We start from the raw sequence: 20,594 nt of genomic DNA on the forward strand, positions 1-20,594 counted from the left end.
GGCACAGTAATTATCTAAAGAACCCAGTTTTAAAATAAATTTACAGATCTACTGAGCGGACATCAGCTCGAGTTTCCAAACCTGATCCCTAATCCAGTGATCCCTATTGGAAAATGCATGACAATGGATGTCAGGGGCAAAAACAGAATCAGGATTAGTTTGATGCTTCTCACGGCACAACATTAAGTATAATCAGTCACAAAGAATTGCCTTTTTCAGAGGTCTAATTGTTTCATGTGGTGGGTAAAATGACTTCTGCCTCAATCCTTTACCGCCAAAGGAATGACACCACAGCTCACATGACTCCGAGGTCACATGATGTGGCAAGCCACAGTACACAACATGCACCGTGCACAAAGACAAAGGCATTTCTCCTTTTCATGAAAATAAATAAAAATGCCTTGCATGCACTATCAGTTGTAGTTGCAAGTTAGCCTCATAAATGGTCTATACAGAAAGTCATCACGTGTGAATAAAAAATTATTCATTCTAGACTCACTTTTGTCTGTCTCTACACATGATCTTTAAAGTGTTCAGGTCTTCTAATGGTGTGTGTGAGGTTGTTGTTGGTTGTTCATTTGGTGTCTGCCAGTTTCTGGTGTGATGTTGCTGCTCTGGGGAATGATGTTACTGTGGCTGATCCAATGCATTTATTAAGAGCGGTTGACCTCTGGGACTGATAGTCATTTTGTTCTTTGTTCAGTTGGTGAAATCAACTCTTCTATATCAGCTGTCTGCTGTGAATGAGCAGCTTCTTCCGTTACACGCATGTGTTTGCGGTTGCGACGATATATCTGGTCATTCATTTTGACTGTGTACGATTGAGGTAACAACTGATTTACATAAGTTCCAAGTTGCCAAGTGGGCTGACCTTTGTTGAAAGTGTTGAATGTTTGCACTCTAACTGACTTTCCAACTCTCAACTCTGGCAATGACTTGGCTGTTTTATCAAAGTGAAATTTGGCTCTCTGTCTTTCATTTTGTTACTCGCTCCTATTACTGCTTCTGGCTTCAGTAGTTTTGTTTTAGCTACTGGAAGAGTAGTCGGCTGCGGCGTGATATTAGTCGCTGGACTAGGCTACTTTCCATGCCTTCAGTAGGCGTGCTTCTTCACCCTAAGATCATCTTGTACATAGATGTGCTGGATCTACCCGATTTTTTGATGATCCCTTTGGCAATTTTCACCACAGCCTCAGACTTTCCATTTGATGTGGTGGTGATGTGTGGTGCTGATTTCCCAATTATTCATGAAGTGCCTGAATTCTTCACTGGTTAACTGAGAGCCACTGTCACTCATCATGATGCCATAACAACTGAAGTGTGCTTTCAGGTATTCTACGATCTCACCAACAGTCATTGACGACAGCTTGTCCAACTCCCAGTAGTCTGAATAGTAGTCGACACTAATGAGATAGTAAGTCCCAAGAGAGTGAAGAGGTCTACTCCAAGCTTCATCCACGGTCTGTCTGGGATGTACAGGTCATGAGCAGCTCTTTAGCTTGCTTAGTTTGATGTCATTACAAACACTGCACTGACTGATATGGTCCTTAATCTCATTGCTCATGTTTGGCCACTAGAGCACTTCTCTTGCCTTCCTCAGACTAGACTCAATTTCTTGATGGCTTGCTGGGATGTGTTTCAGGAGGTGGTGGCATAGTGGTAGTGTCATCCAGGGTAATGGTCTGGGGACCCGGGTTCAAATCCCACCACGGCAGATGGTGAAATTTGAATTCAATTAAAAAAAAACCTGGAATTACAAGTCTAATGATGACCATGAAACCATTGTCAGTTGTCATAAAAAAACCCATCTGCTTCACTAATATTCTTTAGGGAAGGAAATTTGCCATCCTTACCTGGTCTCACCTACCTGTGACTCCAGACCCACAGCAATGACTCTTAAATGCCCTCTGAAATGGCCTAGCAAGCCACTCAATTCTCAAGGGCAATTAAGGAGGGGCAATAAATGCTGGCCTAGCTAGCGATGACCCGCATCCCATGAACAAATAATAAAAAAAATCTCTTTTCTCATCTCCTTAGCGATAATTGCTTTACTTTCTTTGTACACCCACTTCATATCGTTATGCCCAACACAGTTTTATAGCAATAGGTGTGCCCTTGATGGTTACAGGCTGTCCTTTCATCAACACTTCCTGTAGCACGAGGAGAGTTGCATCTCTTTGTGTACTCTGCTGGATCTGAGCAAGACCCTTGTCTGTTAGGTTCAATGTCTCTGCTGGTTTGATGATCTCCAGAGTGTGTCATGCTGTTGCTTCTCTTGATTCTGGAAAATTTCACACTCTATGCTAGAATCATCAACTTCCATCAAAGGGGGTGCAGCTCTCGACAGCATGCTGACAATGTACCTCTGCTTCCCTTGCTTGTACTTCACTTCCAATGATATCTCTGCAACCAAAGTTACATCCTTTGCAGATGCTCCAAGAGCAGATAGAAGCAGTTTGAGAAAGATGCTTTGAAGTGGCTTGTAGTCAGGCTCTATTGTCACTTTGTCTCTTCCAAACTGGCACTGATTAAAATGCTCACAAACAAAGACAATAGCCAGGCACTCTTTCTCAATCTGGGTAAAATGTTGTTTAGTTTGCCATTAATACTCTGGATGCAAATGCAACTAGTTGTCCTTGCTGCACGAGGGTTGCGCCAAGTCATGTTTCACTGGCATCACACTGCAGGGCGACTTTGTCACTGACATCATAGTACCTCAGCACTGGTGTTGTCATCACAAATTGTTTGATGTGAGTGAAGGCCGTTTCTTGTTCTGTGCCTCAATACCATTGAACATCCCTTGCAGAGAGCTCGTGTAGATGTTCACACTCTAATTACAAATTGAGCAAGATCTTTGCTAGGTAGTTCACAAATCCAACAAATCATTGTATCACCTCACATCTGTTGGTTGAAGCATCTCTGCTACAGGTTTCATGTGATGGGCAAAATGGCTTGTGCGTCAATCCTTTGCTGACAAGACAAAGGAATGACATCAGAAGTCACATGATTTGGAGGTCACATGACTATGGCAAGCCACAGTACACAACATACATAGTGCACAAAGGCAAAGGCGTTTCCCTACACACTAATGATATGATCTTGCTACTTCATATCACATGATTCTTCTTGTCAATTTCAGAGGCTTTGCAACTACTTTTTCACTGGTAGCCCTCAAGGATATAAGAAAACAAGAAATAAAAATGGTTACTTTGTTCCCATCGCATCATATGCTTTCACAAGTCAAATGTAATCTACTCTCATGAATTTAACAACAGCTCATATAATCTCCCGATGAAATGCTCTATGAAGTTTCTTCTGCACCTCTAAAAATACATCAAGTGCAAATGCACACAGTCTATCTAACCTTACATCTTAACTGGTTGCCTTCCCTGGCATCATATATTTATGATCCTAGCACCTAAGGGAGTTTTATGTTTCACAGAACATTCAATCAATCTTATCTCTACTTAACCTTTTAACTCTCAGTACTATTCCTAAACATACACTTATCCAGGTTCTTGGAAGCTGCTAATTGACACAATTTCAACTGGTTTTGTTGGAACTCAATGCAATGAAAAGAGGATAAAATTCTGAAGTGATGGCAAATAAATCCTCTTACAATCCTATGATAATTAAAAATAACTTTCAAATGTTATTTAAAAATGGTCTTGGATTTATGTTGTCAGGACATCATTTCTTCCTGCCGTGGGATATGATGTAGTAAGGCCACATCATTAGTGCCTCTGAAAAAGGTTAATGGAGTCACCCTGGCCTTCACAAACATAGATAAGTTACCTGCATTTCTGAAATAAGTTATCTTCTTCAGTTAGACAGAAACGATTACTTCCATAATAATAGATGACATTAATTCATCCTCTAGGATACTTAGGGTCAAATTGTTCTTTCAAAGGAAATTCAAATTATCTAGTTTTACGACAAACATCTGTAAGCAGAATAAGATAAAATTGTTGATATGCAGCAAGTTACTATAAAAAATAAGCACTTTAAAGGGTCATGACCATTATTTGTGTCTATAGCAAAGCGTGGGTGTTACCTTTCACTAGTTTAGGAGCCAGTGAAAGATGTGCTTGCAGCACAGGCCCAAGACAGCAGACAGGAAACACAAAATGGTTTCACTGCCAAATATGTCTTGTTTGCTGCTCACAAAAGTATGTCCCAAGTGCTACGTCAAGAATTGTCCATGATTGTAACAATTTTGACAAGACAGCTCGCAAAAAAGAGGAGTATGTTGGAGTGGTAATAGCATAAGATGCATCCATGTATAAAATTATCCATTTTAATCTATTTAATTTCGAGAGAGGGGTGTAAATAAAATATACTCTTGAACAAAAAGGACAGTGGCCAGAATTCTGTGGAGGCGGCAGAAGTCCCACTGCCAGGCCGAAAGCAGGAGGCGACCACACTTCAGCAAACAGTTGGATCTCGGGTTGCATTTTTGCCGGTGGCAGCCAATTAAGAATGGTGACCCCCCCCCCACCCCCCTGCGCCCCCCCCCCCACCCCCCCCCCCCCCCCCCCCCCCCCCCGCCAACCCTGCCCCCCCAACCCTCCCAAGAGCAGCTGACCCAATCAGGGAGCTGGCAGCTCAGGAGCCTCAGCATTGCCACTGCCGACAGTGGTCATTGCTGGAACTGCACCTGGAGGATGAGCTCACATTGTTGGCTGTGCGCCTTTGAAGGCAGGTAAGTGGGGAAGCCAGGGCGAAGCAGACAGGCCCCAGATGGTGGGGGTGGTGGTGGTGGTTACCGTCAGGTGGCTGCAGGGTCAGTCACTGTTGCCAGGGGTCTCCTATGTGGTCCAAAAAGTGCCCAGAGAAGGCACCCCCACATGAGCCCACTGGAAGAAATCCAGAGTTGACCTGGCTGTTTCCCCATGGAATAAGAGGGAGGGGTGGTTTGTGGAGGAGGTTGGGGTGGGGAGGGGGGAGGTGGTTCCAAGGTGGGTCCCCTGCCACTGGATAAGTACCAGCAGAAAGAGGTCCTTAATTGGCCACTTATTCAACTGGGCTCTAGGTGGTGGGCCTTCTTCCATCTTTCCCATCACTAGCAAAATGGCATGGTGGTGAGACGATGTCAGGCACATCACATGACATCTTTCTGCGTCACTTTGCCAGCCTTTCTGCCTTCCAGCCCATCCCCAAAGGAATGGTAAAATGCAGTTCAGTGATGGATAGCCTCTAAGGTGTATAAAATTTTACAGCAGAGACAGAGGCCTTAGGCTTGTTGCGTCCCTGCTGACCCTTTGCCAGGGTAATTCAAATTGAATCCCGCTTTCCTGCCATTCTCTTCACACCCTTGTATCTTCTCTGCTTAAAATATTTCACTATTTTTCCTTCAAAAGATGTAATGCTTTCTATCTCAATCCCTGCTGTGGAAAAGCATTCCATGCTCAAACAACCCTGTGTAAAGGAATTTCTCTTAATCTGTCTTCTCAATTTTAGTGAGACTGCTTCTATAAATTGTCCATTAAATTGGTTTTCATTACAAAGTATAGAAAGTGCAGTTCTTGATGCTGATCATTTTAATAAAAACTCTACTGGTTTACCACTTTGTGCTCAACAACTACTTGCGTTTACATAATGCCTTTAACCAAGAGGAACATCCCAAGGTGTTAGACACACAGGCACAAGCACAAATAAATGAGGGGCAAGGCAACATTGTATTATAATTAATATGATATAGGAAGGGTGACTAAAAGCTTGCCCTAAGTAGTGGGCTTTAAGAAGGGCCTTAAAGGAAAAGTGGGCTGGGTTGGTGGAGAGTTGCAGGGGCTTAGTTAGGAATTCCAGAGTATGAGCTGAGGCAGTCAGAAGTATAACTGCCAGTAATAGGGCGAATGGGAGGGGCTTGCACAAAAGGACAGAGTTGAAGGAACAGACAGTTCAGAAGGGGAGCTATAATGCTGTTGCAAAGATTGGGAGTGAGCAAAACCGTGAAGAGGTTTAAGCATGAAAATTAAAATTTTAAATGGGAGACACCGTGAGGACAAGGTAGGTCAGCAAGCTAGGAGGATGAGGGGGTGGGGGGGTTGATGAGGGTAGTGTTGATGAAGTGGGGATGATGGAGCGAAGGGGGTAGGGATTGAAGGGGTGAGGGGTGAAGAGGGGGTGAGGGGGTTGGGGGGGGGGGGGGATGTTAAAAGGATCAGGGTGGGCTTTATACTGGACTGAAGAACTGGGACAATGTCTCTGGAAATAGAGGCCAGCCTTTTAACGTGGCCACTTTCGCATTGGCCCATTTTTGTCTCCACCTTCATCTCCAACTCCCTCAGCAGGCCCCACTCCATGCCGTCCTGTGCTCAAGGAGTTGAAAATCCCGCCTGCTGGCACTGTTGGGACAGAGGCAGAATTGTGATGAAATAATGAATCCAGATTCTCGCAGCCCACCTCCAACAGGAAAATTCCCACCTTGGTGTCGAACAAGCAGCCTAATAGCATGAGGCTTGTGAGTAGTAGAGTTAGGTGTCATCAGTGTATCGGAAAGATTCTCAGTTCTGATGAAAGGTCATCAGCCTGAAACTTTAATTCTGTTTCTCTCTCCACGGATGCTGCCTGACCTAATGAGTATTTCCAGCATTATTTCCGATTTCGAGCACCTACAGCATTCTTGCTTTTGTATCTGCATTCATGTCTGTGTAGCAAGTTGCCAAGCATGGAGATAAGGAAGCGGAGGTCAGATCATTGGATGATTCCAGAGTTATTGCTGATGAGAAGAGAAGCAATTATGGGGTATGCTTTTGCTATAATTGGACAGGTAAGAATGTTAACTGAGGGCAATCCCACTGAGCTGAACAACAGAGGATAGCCACTGGAGAAGGATGGTGTGGTCAACCATGTCAAAGGCTGCTTTGTGGTCGAGGGCACCAAGGAGGAAGAGGAGGATAGTATGCCATGGTCACAGTCACAACAGATGTCAATTATGACGTTGGCAAGGGTTGTTTCAGTATTGTAGCATGAATGTAAACCAGATTAGAGATTCAAAGACAAGAGTTGTGGGAAAGACGCAGAGATAAGAGGCAACAACATTTTCAAGGACTTTGGAAAGGAAAAGGATCTTAGTTTGCAAAGGCAGTGGATCAAAGGTGATTTTTTTTGAGGGAGAGTATAATGACTTCAGCTTAGAAAGACAAAGGTATAGTTCCTGAGAAGTAAGAGTCATCTACAATGGCAGCTACCAAGGGGTCAGAAAATTGGATGGCCAGTAGTTTAAGGGGAATAGGATCAAGGAAGCCGGAGGTGGATCTCAAAGTTAAGATGAACTCAAAGGAGATGTGAATGAAGATGGGAGAAATACTAGAGAAAGATTTCACACTAAACTTTCCAATGAAATTATTAACAGGAAGATGTTTACAAGTAGCCTGTGTTCATGGATAATCACACCTCTCCTGATATTCACATGAGTTCAGCAAAATATTTCACAATAATCTAGTGATGGCTAGAGGTTATCTCAGGTGTGAACCTCTGCATCTTTGCCTACTTCCTATATTAAGCTTAATTTGTAAATGAATATATGTACAGTCTAGTGGTGATGGGAAAAAAATGAAAGCCAGCTTCCACAATTCAGCAGCAGTGTGCACTGCAAATAAATGACAATATCAATTTTGCTCAGTACTTGATTAATACAATGGTATAATTACCTTCAACAATAAAAACCACTGAAGCAATGCTGCTCAACCTTCCCATGCTGCAGTATATCTGTGGTTCACTCCTAAAAAATCATTTCCTAGTGAAGGGTGCATTCAGTTTGTTGGCTGTTGTACAGTGGTTCTTTTGCAGTTTGCTTCATGCCTTGAAATCTCATCTTCCAGTTTCCCCCTGTCTGAGAGGCCCCACTTACAAGCCAACTCTGAATTCAGAACTTGTTTCCAACATACAGATCTTGAAAAGAAATAGAATTCTATAATACCATCCTGCTGTTGAAAGTTTCAAAAACCAGAACTGACCGCCTCTTCAGGCCAAAGCCAGCTTCTTGGGAACTTGATTTCCTGCACATCATTTGTCCACGGTATGACATAGTACATGTTTGCTCCAAGTCAAATTCACAGTCCACGATGCTCTAAGTTTAGGTGTAAGTTCAAATATGAGGATAAAAAAATGGCATTTCCTTTATACCTTCCAGGCAAATTCAATGCAAATGAGGCCCCTGCTGGTCTGGGACATTACAGCTTTGTTCACTGCCCCCAACAGAAATGGACACATCGGCCAGGTTCTGGCCTCCCCAAATTCATTTTTCCATAATTGTTTTCAACCACAAACAACAGAGAACTACAGAGACTGCGCACTCAGACATACACACGCGCACGCACACACACACACACACACACACACACACACACACACACACACAAAATCTGGAAAATGTTTACCGAATTCCTGTCCTGATAGGATCTGGAATGCTTTATATCGATGTCTGAATGTGTAGACTCAAGTGAGTAGACTGGCCAGGAGTTGGAGGTACTCAAAGCACTTCTCTGCTGGACTTCATGGGAGGGTACAGATTTTCTGTCCCAGCCTGAGCCTTTTCTGATCAACTTCTTTTTGGAAAGGTCTAAATTTAATGGGGCACATATGGTGGCATCGCTCGCTGCAGGGAGAGTGTTCCAGCATTTCCCTGAGAGCCTCCACCACACTGGACTAATTATATTTTACTGATGGACATGTGGAGCCAGCCTTTATGGCCTTGACTCCAAGCTAACAGAAAGTATCTACCCTGGCTAGGTTCAGCAAGGGTGAAAAGATCCAGCCCTATACCAGGCTCACATTCCTTTACAGATACCTTTATTGGAGACAAGAAGTTTTTTTTATTCTTTCATGGGATATGGGTGTCACTGGCAAGGCCAGCATTTGTTCCCCATTCCTAATTGCCCTTGAAATGAGTGGCCTGCTAGGCCACTTCAGAGGGCAGTTAATAGTCAACCACATTGTTGTGCAGCTGAACTCACATGTAGGCCACTCCAGGTAAGGACGGTAGATTTACTTCCCTAAAGGACCCTAGTGAACCAGAAGGGTTCTTATGGTCACCATTACAGAGCCTGGCCTTTTATTCCCAATTTATTAATTGAATTCAAGTTTCACCAGCTGCCGTGAACCCATGTCCCCAGAGCATTAGCCTGGGCCTCTGGATTATGAATCCAGTGACAGTACCATTACGCCACCATCTCCCCTGATAACATACTAACTTGTGTTGCCTGAAGTTTTAAAGAGAGGAGAATACCTTTTAAATACTGCTTTTTGTGCCTGGAGCAAATCATTTTTAAAACAAAGTAAAGCATAGTTCAAGAAAACTCTTGCTCATGTACCCAAGGACACCTATTTAATCATCTGAGGGAAAGTTCTGCACACTCATTCAAAAATCTCTGCAAGTACTCTTACATTTGCGTGTCCTGGTGCATCAGTCTCTGAAAGTGTGGGTCTTGCATAGCTGCCTGCAAGTCAAATGCAAAGGTGCTGGGACTGACTAAAACTTGCTTCCAGGAAGGTATGTTTGGAAGCAGGTCTTCCAAACTGCTGGTTTCAGTGCATCCCATCAGTTTTTCACTTCCCTTGCAGTCAGTTGTAGAGATTTGTGTTTCTGGGTACTGGTATCATTTTAAAAAAAAACATTTACAGGACTTCAAAATTAATGAAAATGCTTGTTAATTCGGAATGAATGGTAACAAGGTAGCACAAACACAGGATTATCGCTGAGGAATGAAAAGAATGAAAACGTTTCATAATTTTGAAATCCCCTTGAATGGATTCCCCTCCTATAAGCTCTTTGATCAAGAGAAAAAGTCCTAAAGTCCTTTTTAACCTTTCCTTTCATAATTCTTTTACTTCTCCAGCAAATTGTTGCTGTACTTTTTCCTGACTTCAATATTCTTCAATAAATGGGGTACCTTGAACCTTAAAATAAAAGCAAAATACTGCGGATGCTAGAAATCTGAAATAGAAATGGGGTACCTTGATCCTTTGCAACTTTAGCCTAGTCACTTCCTGGTAGAAATTCAACTGCTCTTCCTTGTTGTTTTATTCAACAATCAGAATCCAAATTGCCATATTGTAGCTTTTTTCTGTATGCATTTTGAAATTTAAAGATCGGTCTTTCTGCATTTCTAGTTTTCACTGTTCCTCCTCCGCTCGATCATAATATTACATGTTAAGATTTACTATCCAAAATGTAGAACTTTACATTTCCCTAGTTTGAACTGCATCCGCCATCTCTCTGCCCAATTTGCTAACCTGCTACGTGCTCCTGTTGTTCACTGCTTTTTGGGAAGAAAATCAAACTTCCAGTTTTCCTTGAGATTTTGTTAGCATTCTCGTCACGCCCTCTATAATTCTGCATTTCAACATGCAAGTTAAAAAGCCTTGCTAATATCTATGGTTCTCAATATTTTGAAGACCATGTCTTCTTTTCTTCTATAACCACTGCAGCTTTGTAAGTCTCTCCTTAATGATGTAAAGCAGTGGGGGCAGCACTACATGCATTTGGTGCCCCGATAGCATAGCCATTACCTAGTCAGCCTTTTTTTCCATCATGGTCATTCTGGTTTTCAGAATACATTGTGAGCTCAATGCAATGCCACATCACTTAAAATACCAAGAATATCACACTCCACAAGAGTCTCCAACAAAGCTATTTGCTTGAAGGCTAAATAGTCACTGCTAGCTAGGTAGTTCATGGAAAAATCAAATCTAATTTAACGCCTGAAACTGTACAAGGGAAATGTTGAAGATTTTAACTGGAATCAGAACAGTTTAACATCCATTCTGTTGTTTTGATTTGACTCTTTACTTTAAATAGCCAGTTCCATGTTGCTATTTAAGTAGTGCCAGGGCATCTTACCCTAGTTCCTGAGTAATTTTAGTTACAGGTGACTGTTTGTTTCCACATTCTGTCATACCTCAAACTGTAATAATGAGCATGAGGCTTTGCTTTGCTGCCAATTTACTGGGAACAGTTCATTTTATTTGTCTCTCACTTTCAAATAGGCAAATGAATTATACAGAATTGTACCAGAAAAATGCAACAATCTGTATAGCACTTACAGGACTAAAGCCACAGCAACTCCACAGGTTCGAGTTCATGTTACTCTACTGCCACTCAGATTTATGCCAGGTTTACAAAGAAGTGAAACTCAAGTACAAAGATCTAAGATACAAAGTATAGATCACAAGCCATTTGTCTACTGCTATTTCCTCCCTCCTCCACTTTCCTGTTAGCTTTAAGAAAGATCTTAAGTGGAATGTGAAACTACTCTTGAACTTCACCTACAAATTACTGACGTCATCTTTGAGCTAAGTAAATCTGCAAGTAACGAGCATTAGCATATATACATATATACGCCAGATTTCATCTGAAGTTTGGACTTTAGCCCAGTTTACACCAGAGTACATCATGGTGGTGTAAAAGCGTCATACAATATAGTCAACCAAATAAATAACACAATGCCTTGCAGTTGTTAAGAACCTTGTAGTACCCTCCTAACAGTCATGTGATCAGTATACCTCCAATTACATATCCCGAAATGCTTGTAATTGGTACTCAATAACATCACCCTTTTCCACTGCATTAGTATACAGGGAAACTCTACATTGGCACCAAAAATGCCCGCATTCAATTAATTAAAATTATACATAAACATTTAAAAAGCAGTTGGAATGAGGGAATTGAAATATATTAACAAAGCGTCTTTTCAGAGAGATCTTTTGATCTATTTGAACCCCTTTGGTGATGTCAGTGCCTTGTAACCCCTGATTGCCTATTACTGGACATGTAAGCACAGGAAATGTGAAGACTGTCAACTTGTAATGAGATTATCTGAAAACAAGCGCAAGTTTCAAATTGTCATTTTCATCCTTTATCCTATATTAACTGCATTTTTAACAGGGCTCGGGTCTTTGCTGCTCTCCTAACGAAGGCCCAGTTTTATTCATAATGACAACTCACCTCCTTCTTCCATTTTGCAAGCCACTCATCTCTCTTCCTTTTGCTGATATAATAGGGATCACCAGCCTGGAAAGTTATTCGCTGCATAGGTCTCGGACGCAGGCTACTCTCCCACCCTGACTGGCCACGGCGCCGTCCCCTTGTTCCCTGTTCAAAAAGGATGGATATTGTTGACAATATTGGAAAACATCAACCGAAAACTCACCTCTTATTCACTTCTAACTTCAATGCTAAATCAACAATTACTGAGTGTCAATAGACAGCTCTAGGTGCTACTGGAGCTAGGTTCCTGCTGGACAGAGGTCAAACTTGATGGAGGTGAAAGTTCATATCACATTACCGCTGTTCAGGAACACTTTACGAAGATTTACAAAGAATATTGGGCTACTCTGAAAAGGGCTAGCCAGCCACCTTTGGCTTGGATATTTCATTAAAAATGGAGAGTTTTAGATTTTCCTGAACAGTGGTAGACAAACTCAAAATAAAGTTAAAATCTCTTCCAAATTGAAGAAGAATCACATCTGAGTTCAAGGTGTAGAGGATTTTGCTTTTTGATTTAAGAAACAGAAGTAGGTGGCAGGAGTAAGATTGCATTTGGCCAATCAAACACATGGAATTATTAGGTTTAATGTTCATTCTCCCTGGTCATACTGTGCACATTCTGATTCAACCACAAATTGGCTTTTGAAAAAAATACCCAGTTAAAGACAGCATGCAGTTTATCAACCAAGTGCCAGCCTTCTTTCACTCTATGCCTCAATACTTAGGCCGAGATTTTCCCGTCTTGCTGTGGCTGACCCGCTGCGGGAGGTTTGGCGACCCAGCCAAAAGTCCATTGACTTTCGGTGGGATCAGACGATCCTGGTAGCGGGTGTACTCGGAAAATTCAGCCCTCAGTTTGAAAGCTAGACTTGTATTTACATGGTTACTAAGTAGCAACAGCGACTGACAATGATTGGCATCTGTATGAAGAAAAATTGCTCATTTTGCACCCAATTTTTTTCTTTCCAACGATGTGATTTAAACATAACTTGAAACTCTGGCTCTACATATAACTGACATGCACTACTTTTGATGAAATATGATGGTTTCACACAGAAGCTGCACGTGAATAGATTGTTGCAAGAATGATCGTGTATTTTATATCCCTGATTAACAAAAATGGATGAACTATGTCCAGATTTAAAAAAAAAGTTTGTTCTGACACATGCCCTGACACAATGTGAAAATTACAGAACTTAATTTAGAAAAAAAGTGTGTGAGTGCATTACAAGTGCTCAAGACAATATTACAAACCTTTGAGGTTTAAAAGTTTATGATATGAATCAAGAGATTGTATTGCTTTGTTTGACTGCAGTTCTCGCAAACTGTTATTCTGTAGATAATGAGATGTTTTGTTGCAAAAAGGACTGTTGGTCCACTCTCCTCTACTCTGCCTGGAATCATCCATTGCGATAGATTTAAGGTGAGGGGCAGGAGGTTTAGAGCGGATGTGAGGAAGAATTTTTTCACCCAGAGGGTGGTGGGAATATGGAACTCACTGCCTGAAAGGGTGGTGGAGGCAGAAACCCTCATAACATTTAAGAAGTATTTGGATGTGCCATGGCATCCGAGGCTATGGACCTAGTGTTGGAAAACGGGATTACAACAGTTAGGTACTTGCTTGACCGGCACAGGCTCGATGGGCCGAAGGGCCTTTTTCTGTGCTGTAGACCTCTATGGCTCTATGATGTCACATCATTTGATAGAAAGGAAGTAACGTAAACATTCTGACGAGAAACCTGTTGTGCCACAGCAACATGCACTAGGAAACAACGCTACAAGGATACTCACTACCTTGTGCATATATATGTGCTTATGGGCGGGATTTTCCGCACCCACCTGCCGCCAGAATGGTCTAGTCCGGTCCCGCCACAAGTCAATGGACGTCTGGCTGGGGCGCCGCCTCGCCCGGGGGGAGTCCCACCCACAATGGGGCCGGAAAATCCCGGCCTATGTTATATATAAGATGAAAGAAGGGGTATTACCTCTACTTTTACTGACTCCTGCGTTGATGTGGTGTTTTCCTCAGTTCCTAAGGAAGTGAAAAAACATTCATGACTCTTCAGAACCAGATCACCAAATATATTAGACTTAAGCACAAGACAATAAAGCTGGGATCTTATCATGGGCTGTTTGGCTTTACTTATAAACATTTTTGAAATGTTATGTGCTCCTCCAAGTGGGGGGACAAACAGCAGGCATTTTCCAAAGTTTTGAGATTGATCAAGAAATCTTAAGTTCCTATTCTGACGTAACTACATTATTTTCCTATGGAGAACTATGAGTGACTTGCATAATTGAGGATAAGCCTTGTATCTATGATACCATCTTACTACGCATATGGGAATAAGGCTGGGGAGGTGCATTCCCAACCATTTCAAACAATATTTTTCTCCTCTCCTCCCTTTTTGATCATTTCACCTGACAAGTCAGTACTTGTTGCTCCGAGACTTTCTAGTGGCTGCCTGCATACTGGGATTGGTGGACGTGGAAATCGGCTTTTCCAGCTGAAGTGAAGTGGTAGAATTGTGTGTTCACAATTACATCACTTTCCCACAGTCCCGAAGTCGAGGCAACACAACCGTCCTAAAAGAACAAGCACAAACCCAGGGCTGCTTTAAATGGAGGGGATGGGCTTCTTTCCTGCCGTCTGGAGTCGACCAGAGACCCACGTCGCCTCTTGTCGGGGAGACCGGCCGCATTAAGTGCTAATCAGGCACTTAACTGGGCAGCGGAGGGGCTTTCCCGGGATCAGTTTTTATGACTCGGTAGCAGCACCAGGGGGGCGGTGGCTGTTACTGGTGACAACACAGGGCTCTCCCATCCCCACCTCCATCTGCCCGCAGGCAAACACGTCAGGATTTGCTTTTCGGGCTTCCCACAAGATGCATCCCCTGTCTGCTACTGGGAGGAATACTAGCAGCAGCAGGCTGAGGCCCTTTAGTGGCTATTAACTGTCCTCTTAGGGCCTCAATTGGTGATGGGGTAGGAACGCTGTCCACAGGCTTCCCTTTCATCGACTTAATTGTGGCATTGGCGGGAAGGGTCCGGGGTCCCCACTCGCCATTCTTCAGCCTGATTAAATGCCACCCCCCCGCCACCAAACTTGCCACAGGGGAGGGCATTAAATGCCACCCCTAGAGACATTTAGCAGAGGAATATGAAACATTAGGACAATTTCTGTTTAGCACCCTCTTAAAGGATGCTGTCATCATGGAGTAGCATTTGGGAAAAGCTTCTTTTCTCTTTTTACAAAAATGTATTGCATTGATATGTAAAAATACACCACAACGTTGTAAGGGAAATGATAAACAGCTCCACTGGCACCGTTTCTTCCACAAACATTAAAAAGCTCACTGAGCACTTTTTTCATGAAAATGGTGTGGGGTTGTGGAATACGTTGCTAAAGAAAGGAACTGAAATGCCAAGTATAACTGGGTTCTAAACAGAGATGAGGAAGATGTGTAAAAGAAACACACAGGCTTATAAAACACCTTTAATGTCCTAAGGACATCATCCCCAAAACCAAGGAATTACTTTTGAGGTCTTATGACTGTGACCATGCTGCCAGCCGATTTGCAAAAGGCAGGAGTTACAAATTAATGTGCTTTTTGATGGTGTTCGTCAAGGGAAGAACATTGGTCAGTCTTTGGCAGAAATCCATTTTCCATTGATCAGTGCTGTAGCGTACTTTGCATTCATCAGAACTCACAGATGAGACTGTGGTTTAGTGTCTCATCTGAAGGATGGCAGCTCTAAGAATGCAGCGCTACTCTCTTAGTACTGCATTATATTACCAGCCTAGGTTACATGCTATAAGCCTGGAATGGGACTTGAAGCCATTGCCTTCTGACTCAACAATAAGAAAGCTACCGCTTAGCCAAAACTGACACTAGGCATGTAGGTGACACTCAGCTACCAAAAAGGGTTGTGCTTCTAGCCTCAGTTACCCTTTGCTGTTCTTAAAACTTCTTAAGACAGTGCCTGTAAGTGAATAAAATCTCAGAATTCTCATAACTTGAAGATTCAAATGAACTAATAGCTATGCAAATTATATCAACGGCTCTTTACTTCCTTAATTTAACATGGATCAGTTGTGAACCAGTGGGTAAGTTAATTGCCTCTCGTGGTGCTGAGCAGGAAGGTCCCTGGTCCTTGCTGAATTAGCTGACCCCACTCATGTGGTAATGAGGATGATGTAATTGACCTCAGAGAAATCTAACAGGGGAGGGTTCCTGCTCTAGTTCACCATTCACTGATTGCTGGAAAGTGTAGGTATTAGGTATGACCAGCATCAAACTCCTTTTGGGATTCCTCCCAACTGCCTACTGACACTCAATATTTAGGTTCACACATAAAGAGTGGTCACTTGAGGGATGCATTGTAGAGCTGCTAGTGCCAATGAAAAGGCCTCCCAGCATGAGTTATTGCGTTTAGGGGAAGAAGGAAGCAAAGAGAGATGGAAAATATAAATGGCAGCATTTAGGGCCAGAAGAGGCCCAGACAGCATATTTTATATAATTGTTTTTACAGGTTTCGTTGTGGGTCAGGAAGAGCATTCCGGCTCCTCCAGGTCCCACAAAGAAACCTTAAACCTTCCCTGACTGCTCACTTTTCCATGTTTCTGCCTTGCAGTTAAAATTAAACTCCGACTGTCAGAGCAGTAATGTTTACAGCCACATATTAGAGGTGCAAATGTATGTTCTGGCCCAGCCTTGTTCAGTTTTCAACCTGTGTGTGTCCACATTATGACAGTGGGAGACACTACAGAAGGGAACATTCTAAGTGAATCATATCTGCTAATACACAGAGTGGTTGTGAAAGAAGTATACATAAATAGAGTACAACTGTTGGGAATTTGGTGAAAGTGGGAATTCTCTGTTAAGTATTGATGTTGAACTGTATATGCTGAGCTGAAAATTTAGTTTAAAATTTGAATTTAAATTATAACTTGAAAAACTCATTTCTTTTGTAGAGAGTCCTGGAATATGTGGAGACCTTGCAATTATACTCCTGCCTTACCTATTATTCTATGATGCCCCTCAAATCAGGCTTCCAGTTCTGAAAAGCACGACTATCTCACTGAGCAAAATCATAAATAACATTCTGTGGAACTGTGTTTGCAGTTTGTTTCCTTCCCTCCTTAACAGCTTTAATCTGTCAGCTGCCAATAATACCATTCACCGTTTTGTCCTCCTTGAATGTCTCTCCTTCACAGTTCACCTCCATGGCACAACTACCTCATGGCTCTACTCTCATCTGTTAGTGTAAAGAGATAACAATAAGGTTGATTCTGCAATCCACACTCTCACCTAATAATGTTCCAAGGTCCAAATAAAGACTCAAGTACACCCTTTAGATTTTCTCCAAAACTTTCTACCCATGTCCCCATGGTCACATGTGCTTTACTTCATAACTTATATGCTAGACCATGATAATGTTAGCCAAAAACATGATATATACATCTACATGTATATGAATGATTCTCTGCAAAATCTCTTTGCCCGCTCTATCAACTCCCAAGCCATCACCATTGTTTGTTTCACATTAAGAGCTGGATGAGATGAAACATCCACCACCTAAGTGTTGGTAAAATTGATCCTCCTCTTTGGCTCCCACAAACAACTATGCACCTCTAGTCTTGATCCCAACAACCTCACCAGCTGCCCAGTGGTGTGAAACATTAAAAGTTAACCCCATGATCAGCTTCCTGCACCACATCCAATCCATAAGCAAGAAGGGCTCTCATTCATTACTGAAATATCACTTGGTTCTATTTCTACATCCCTCCTCTGCTTTATTAAATCATGGCTCAATTTCTACAGGGCTGTTGCATTAATAAAACTGAGAGGTTGATTTATTGTCTAAGAACCTCAAAATTGACATATATTGACCTAAGTTACTGTATGTGATTTTTTTTTCCCTAAACATTTATGGAATACCAGAATGCAGTAAAATAGTTAAAGGGACAGCTCAGCACCAGTTCAATGTTGTATAAGTGAAAGTATCATTGCTGCGGAGAAAGTATTTTCAGGCGGCATGGAAAATTCACAAGGTTTCTAGTACACAAAGCAGTGTTGTGTACTGGAAAATTCACCCTCCATTTCCTGCTCTGTACTTTGTAATACTGATCGAGTTCTACCTATTGCTTGGATTGCTTCCAAGAGAAACACAGCAGCACAGCTGTAAGTACAGTGCAAACAAGGGACTATATGTACATGGTCTTTGGACTTTAGTAGCTCTCTGAGCTCTCATTGATTTTATCTAAAATTACACTCTAAACTTCTAAAAATGACAGTATATATTTTTTAAAGTTCTGATATAATGTATTTTTTAAAAAGTTATCAATGCAGAATCACTGCTAAAAATTACCTGTGATATTTTTGTTTATTTTGTGAAAATGGCAAAATATAGATTTCAAATTAACACTGGTGAATTCTGAAATTCCTTTCGAAAAATGGATACCTGATTTTCCACTTTTGCTTGCACACTTTGAAGTGTAACATAGGGCGCTTTCATATCCAACTTACAGTCTAAGAACATAAGGAAATAGAAATAAGATAAGGCCTCCCATTCATCCAAGTCAACCTGCCTCTTTCAGGACCTGCCAAAATCATTTTTATCTCTCTCCTGAATTGGCATCAAGCCCAGAACCCTCCATTGCCTGATGAATTATGAATATGCTGTTTTCCCTCTCAGTGGTAGAACTGAGTCGGCATATACCATACTGAATGGGTTTTTTTTTCACAAGTTAACAACTGTTAAGTTGTTCTCTTACACAACAACAGTACCCCGCTTTGCTGCTAGCTTCATCGAGTTCTCCTTGACCACCTGCTCCTTCAGAAGGCCTCTCTGTGCAATAAGATTGTGTAACCTGCAGAAGATTAGTATATTCCTTTGGCACCATGGTAGACTTAGGCTGTGGTATATTCCCTGATTTTGCCCAGAAAGCTGAATCATGGGTTGAACAGACAGATAACATGCTGCATAAACATCCTGTTGGTCACATGTAACTCATGACATAACTGTTCACTTCTTATAGTTATGATCCAGGTATGAATATTTACCCACAACATCCAAAGATAATTACAGATGAGGAAAGCTGCTTATCCCATCTCAGACAAAAAAAGCCCTACATTGGCCCGTTGCAGCATCCACTACAATGCCTAATTATTTCTTAAATAATTCCAAGGTTTTTGCCTCCATTGGTTTGTCTTGATCCCCTGATATTTTACTGGGCAAAGGCACCGATCCCTGCGCTATTCTGAGTCCCCTGTACTGGCTATAGATACAATCCTTGGTTTGTCCTTATTCTTGGAATGTTTGCTGGAAAAAGGTCAAATTGCCTGACTGTCCATTCCAGGTGTTGATCGCTTTTTCTGTGAAGAACTTGGCCCATCTTAATCCAACTGGAGCTGCAACTCTCTTCCTTGTCTTTGTAACATCCAGACCTGACTATTCCAAAGAGCTCCTGGCTGGCCTTCCATTTCCCATTCTTTGAAGGCTCATCTAAACCAAGACCCGTTCATTCATCATTACTCTCCTTTCTGACATACATTAGCTCCTGGTTCCCAACACATCCAACTTAAAATTCTTACTCCTGTGGCTAAAGCCCTTCATGGCCTTGCTCCTCCCTATCTCACCTCCAGCCATACAATGTCTCCACCCCTGAACATTTTGATTCCTCTGACTTGCTCTGCCATGAATCACCCCTTGCCTTTGCCCCAACATTGGCAGCTGCGTATGCCATATACTCTGGGAATCCTTCCCTAAAACTCTCTGCCATTCTACTTATCTATCCTCTTTTAAAACCATCTTTGGAATCCATCTTTTTATCAAACATTTGGTCAGCTGATCCTGATGTCCCTTTCTCTGATTTACTCTTTGTTTTTCCTTTATGTTTCTGTGATGCATTTTGGGGAAATTCTTTCTACGTTAAAGGCACAATATAAATCTATGGTGTTATTGTTATTCTAGTAAATTTATCTTGAAACTGTGTCCCTTTGTACCATTTTTGTACCTTAATTTAATGTACAGTCCTGGATTTAGATTTTCTGTACCTTGACTATCCATTTGCCTCCTGATTCAAATAATGTTCAGCAAATGCATCAAAATTAATGTATAACAACTGCTACAAGGGAAATAAGTTTTAATTTCTGAATTTCCATTATATTGTGCAGATGGTCATGGTCCATCTGAAAATTCACGCAATGGATTTCCTTTTAGTACCTGAAAACTTTTGACATCCAGTGCAGGGGGTCTGGATGGGGATGGGTGCTATCAATAATATCCACAATTCGTGGAATACAGGCACACAGAAAAAGCAGTCCTTTCATGCTGCTGCTTCGTTTATGTGAGAAGACAGGAATAAGTCAGCTCTGATAGACAACACATCTGTCAGTTCTATTGTATGCACCAGTGCACTGTTTGACTTGACATACAGCCCTTGTGCTAGCTTGGAATGATCTGAAGGCATTAAAGTTCAGTGCTGTGTTTACCTTTACAGACACTGGTAGAACTGTCCTTGTGGTTAATCTTGTCTGCAGATGAGGCTTAAGGATATGACATAATTCTATCACTGCTTCCCCGGTGAATTGGCAAC

General features: G+C 42.0%; 1 protein-coding gene across 6 annotated transcripts in view; it reads right to left on the bottom strand.

Moving 5' to 3' along the window:
• dnmt3ab (DNA (cytosine-5-)-methyltransferase 3 alpha b) overlaps positions 1 to 20,594 on the bottom strand; it is a 620,530-nt gene that overhangs the window by 302,548 nt on the left and 297,388 nt on the right. For all 6 annotated transcript variants that reach the window (XM_041188736.1, XM_041188735.1, XM_041188734.1 and 3 more), the window contains 2 exons: positions 13,978 to 14,024; positions 11,951 to 12,097 (listed from right to left, as the gene is read on the bottom strand). In XM_041188736.1, coding sequence (XP_041044670.1) covers positions 11,951 to 12,097; positions 13,978 to 14,024 — 194 coding nt within the window. The remainder of the gene's footprint in view (positions 1 to 11,950; positions 12,098 to 13,977; positions 14,025 to 20,594) is intronic.

Source organism: Carcharodon carcharias, chromosome 5 (assembly GCF_017639515.1).
Source record: "Carcharodon carcharias isolate sCarCar2 chromosome 5, sCarCar2.pri, whole genome shotgun sequence".
NCBI lineage: Eukaryota > Metazoa > Chordata > Chondrichthyes > Lamniformes > Lamnidae > Carcharodon > Carcharodon carcharias.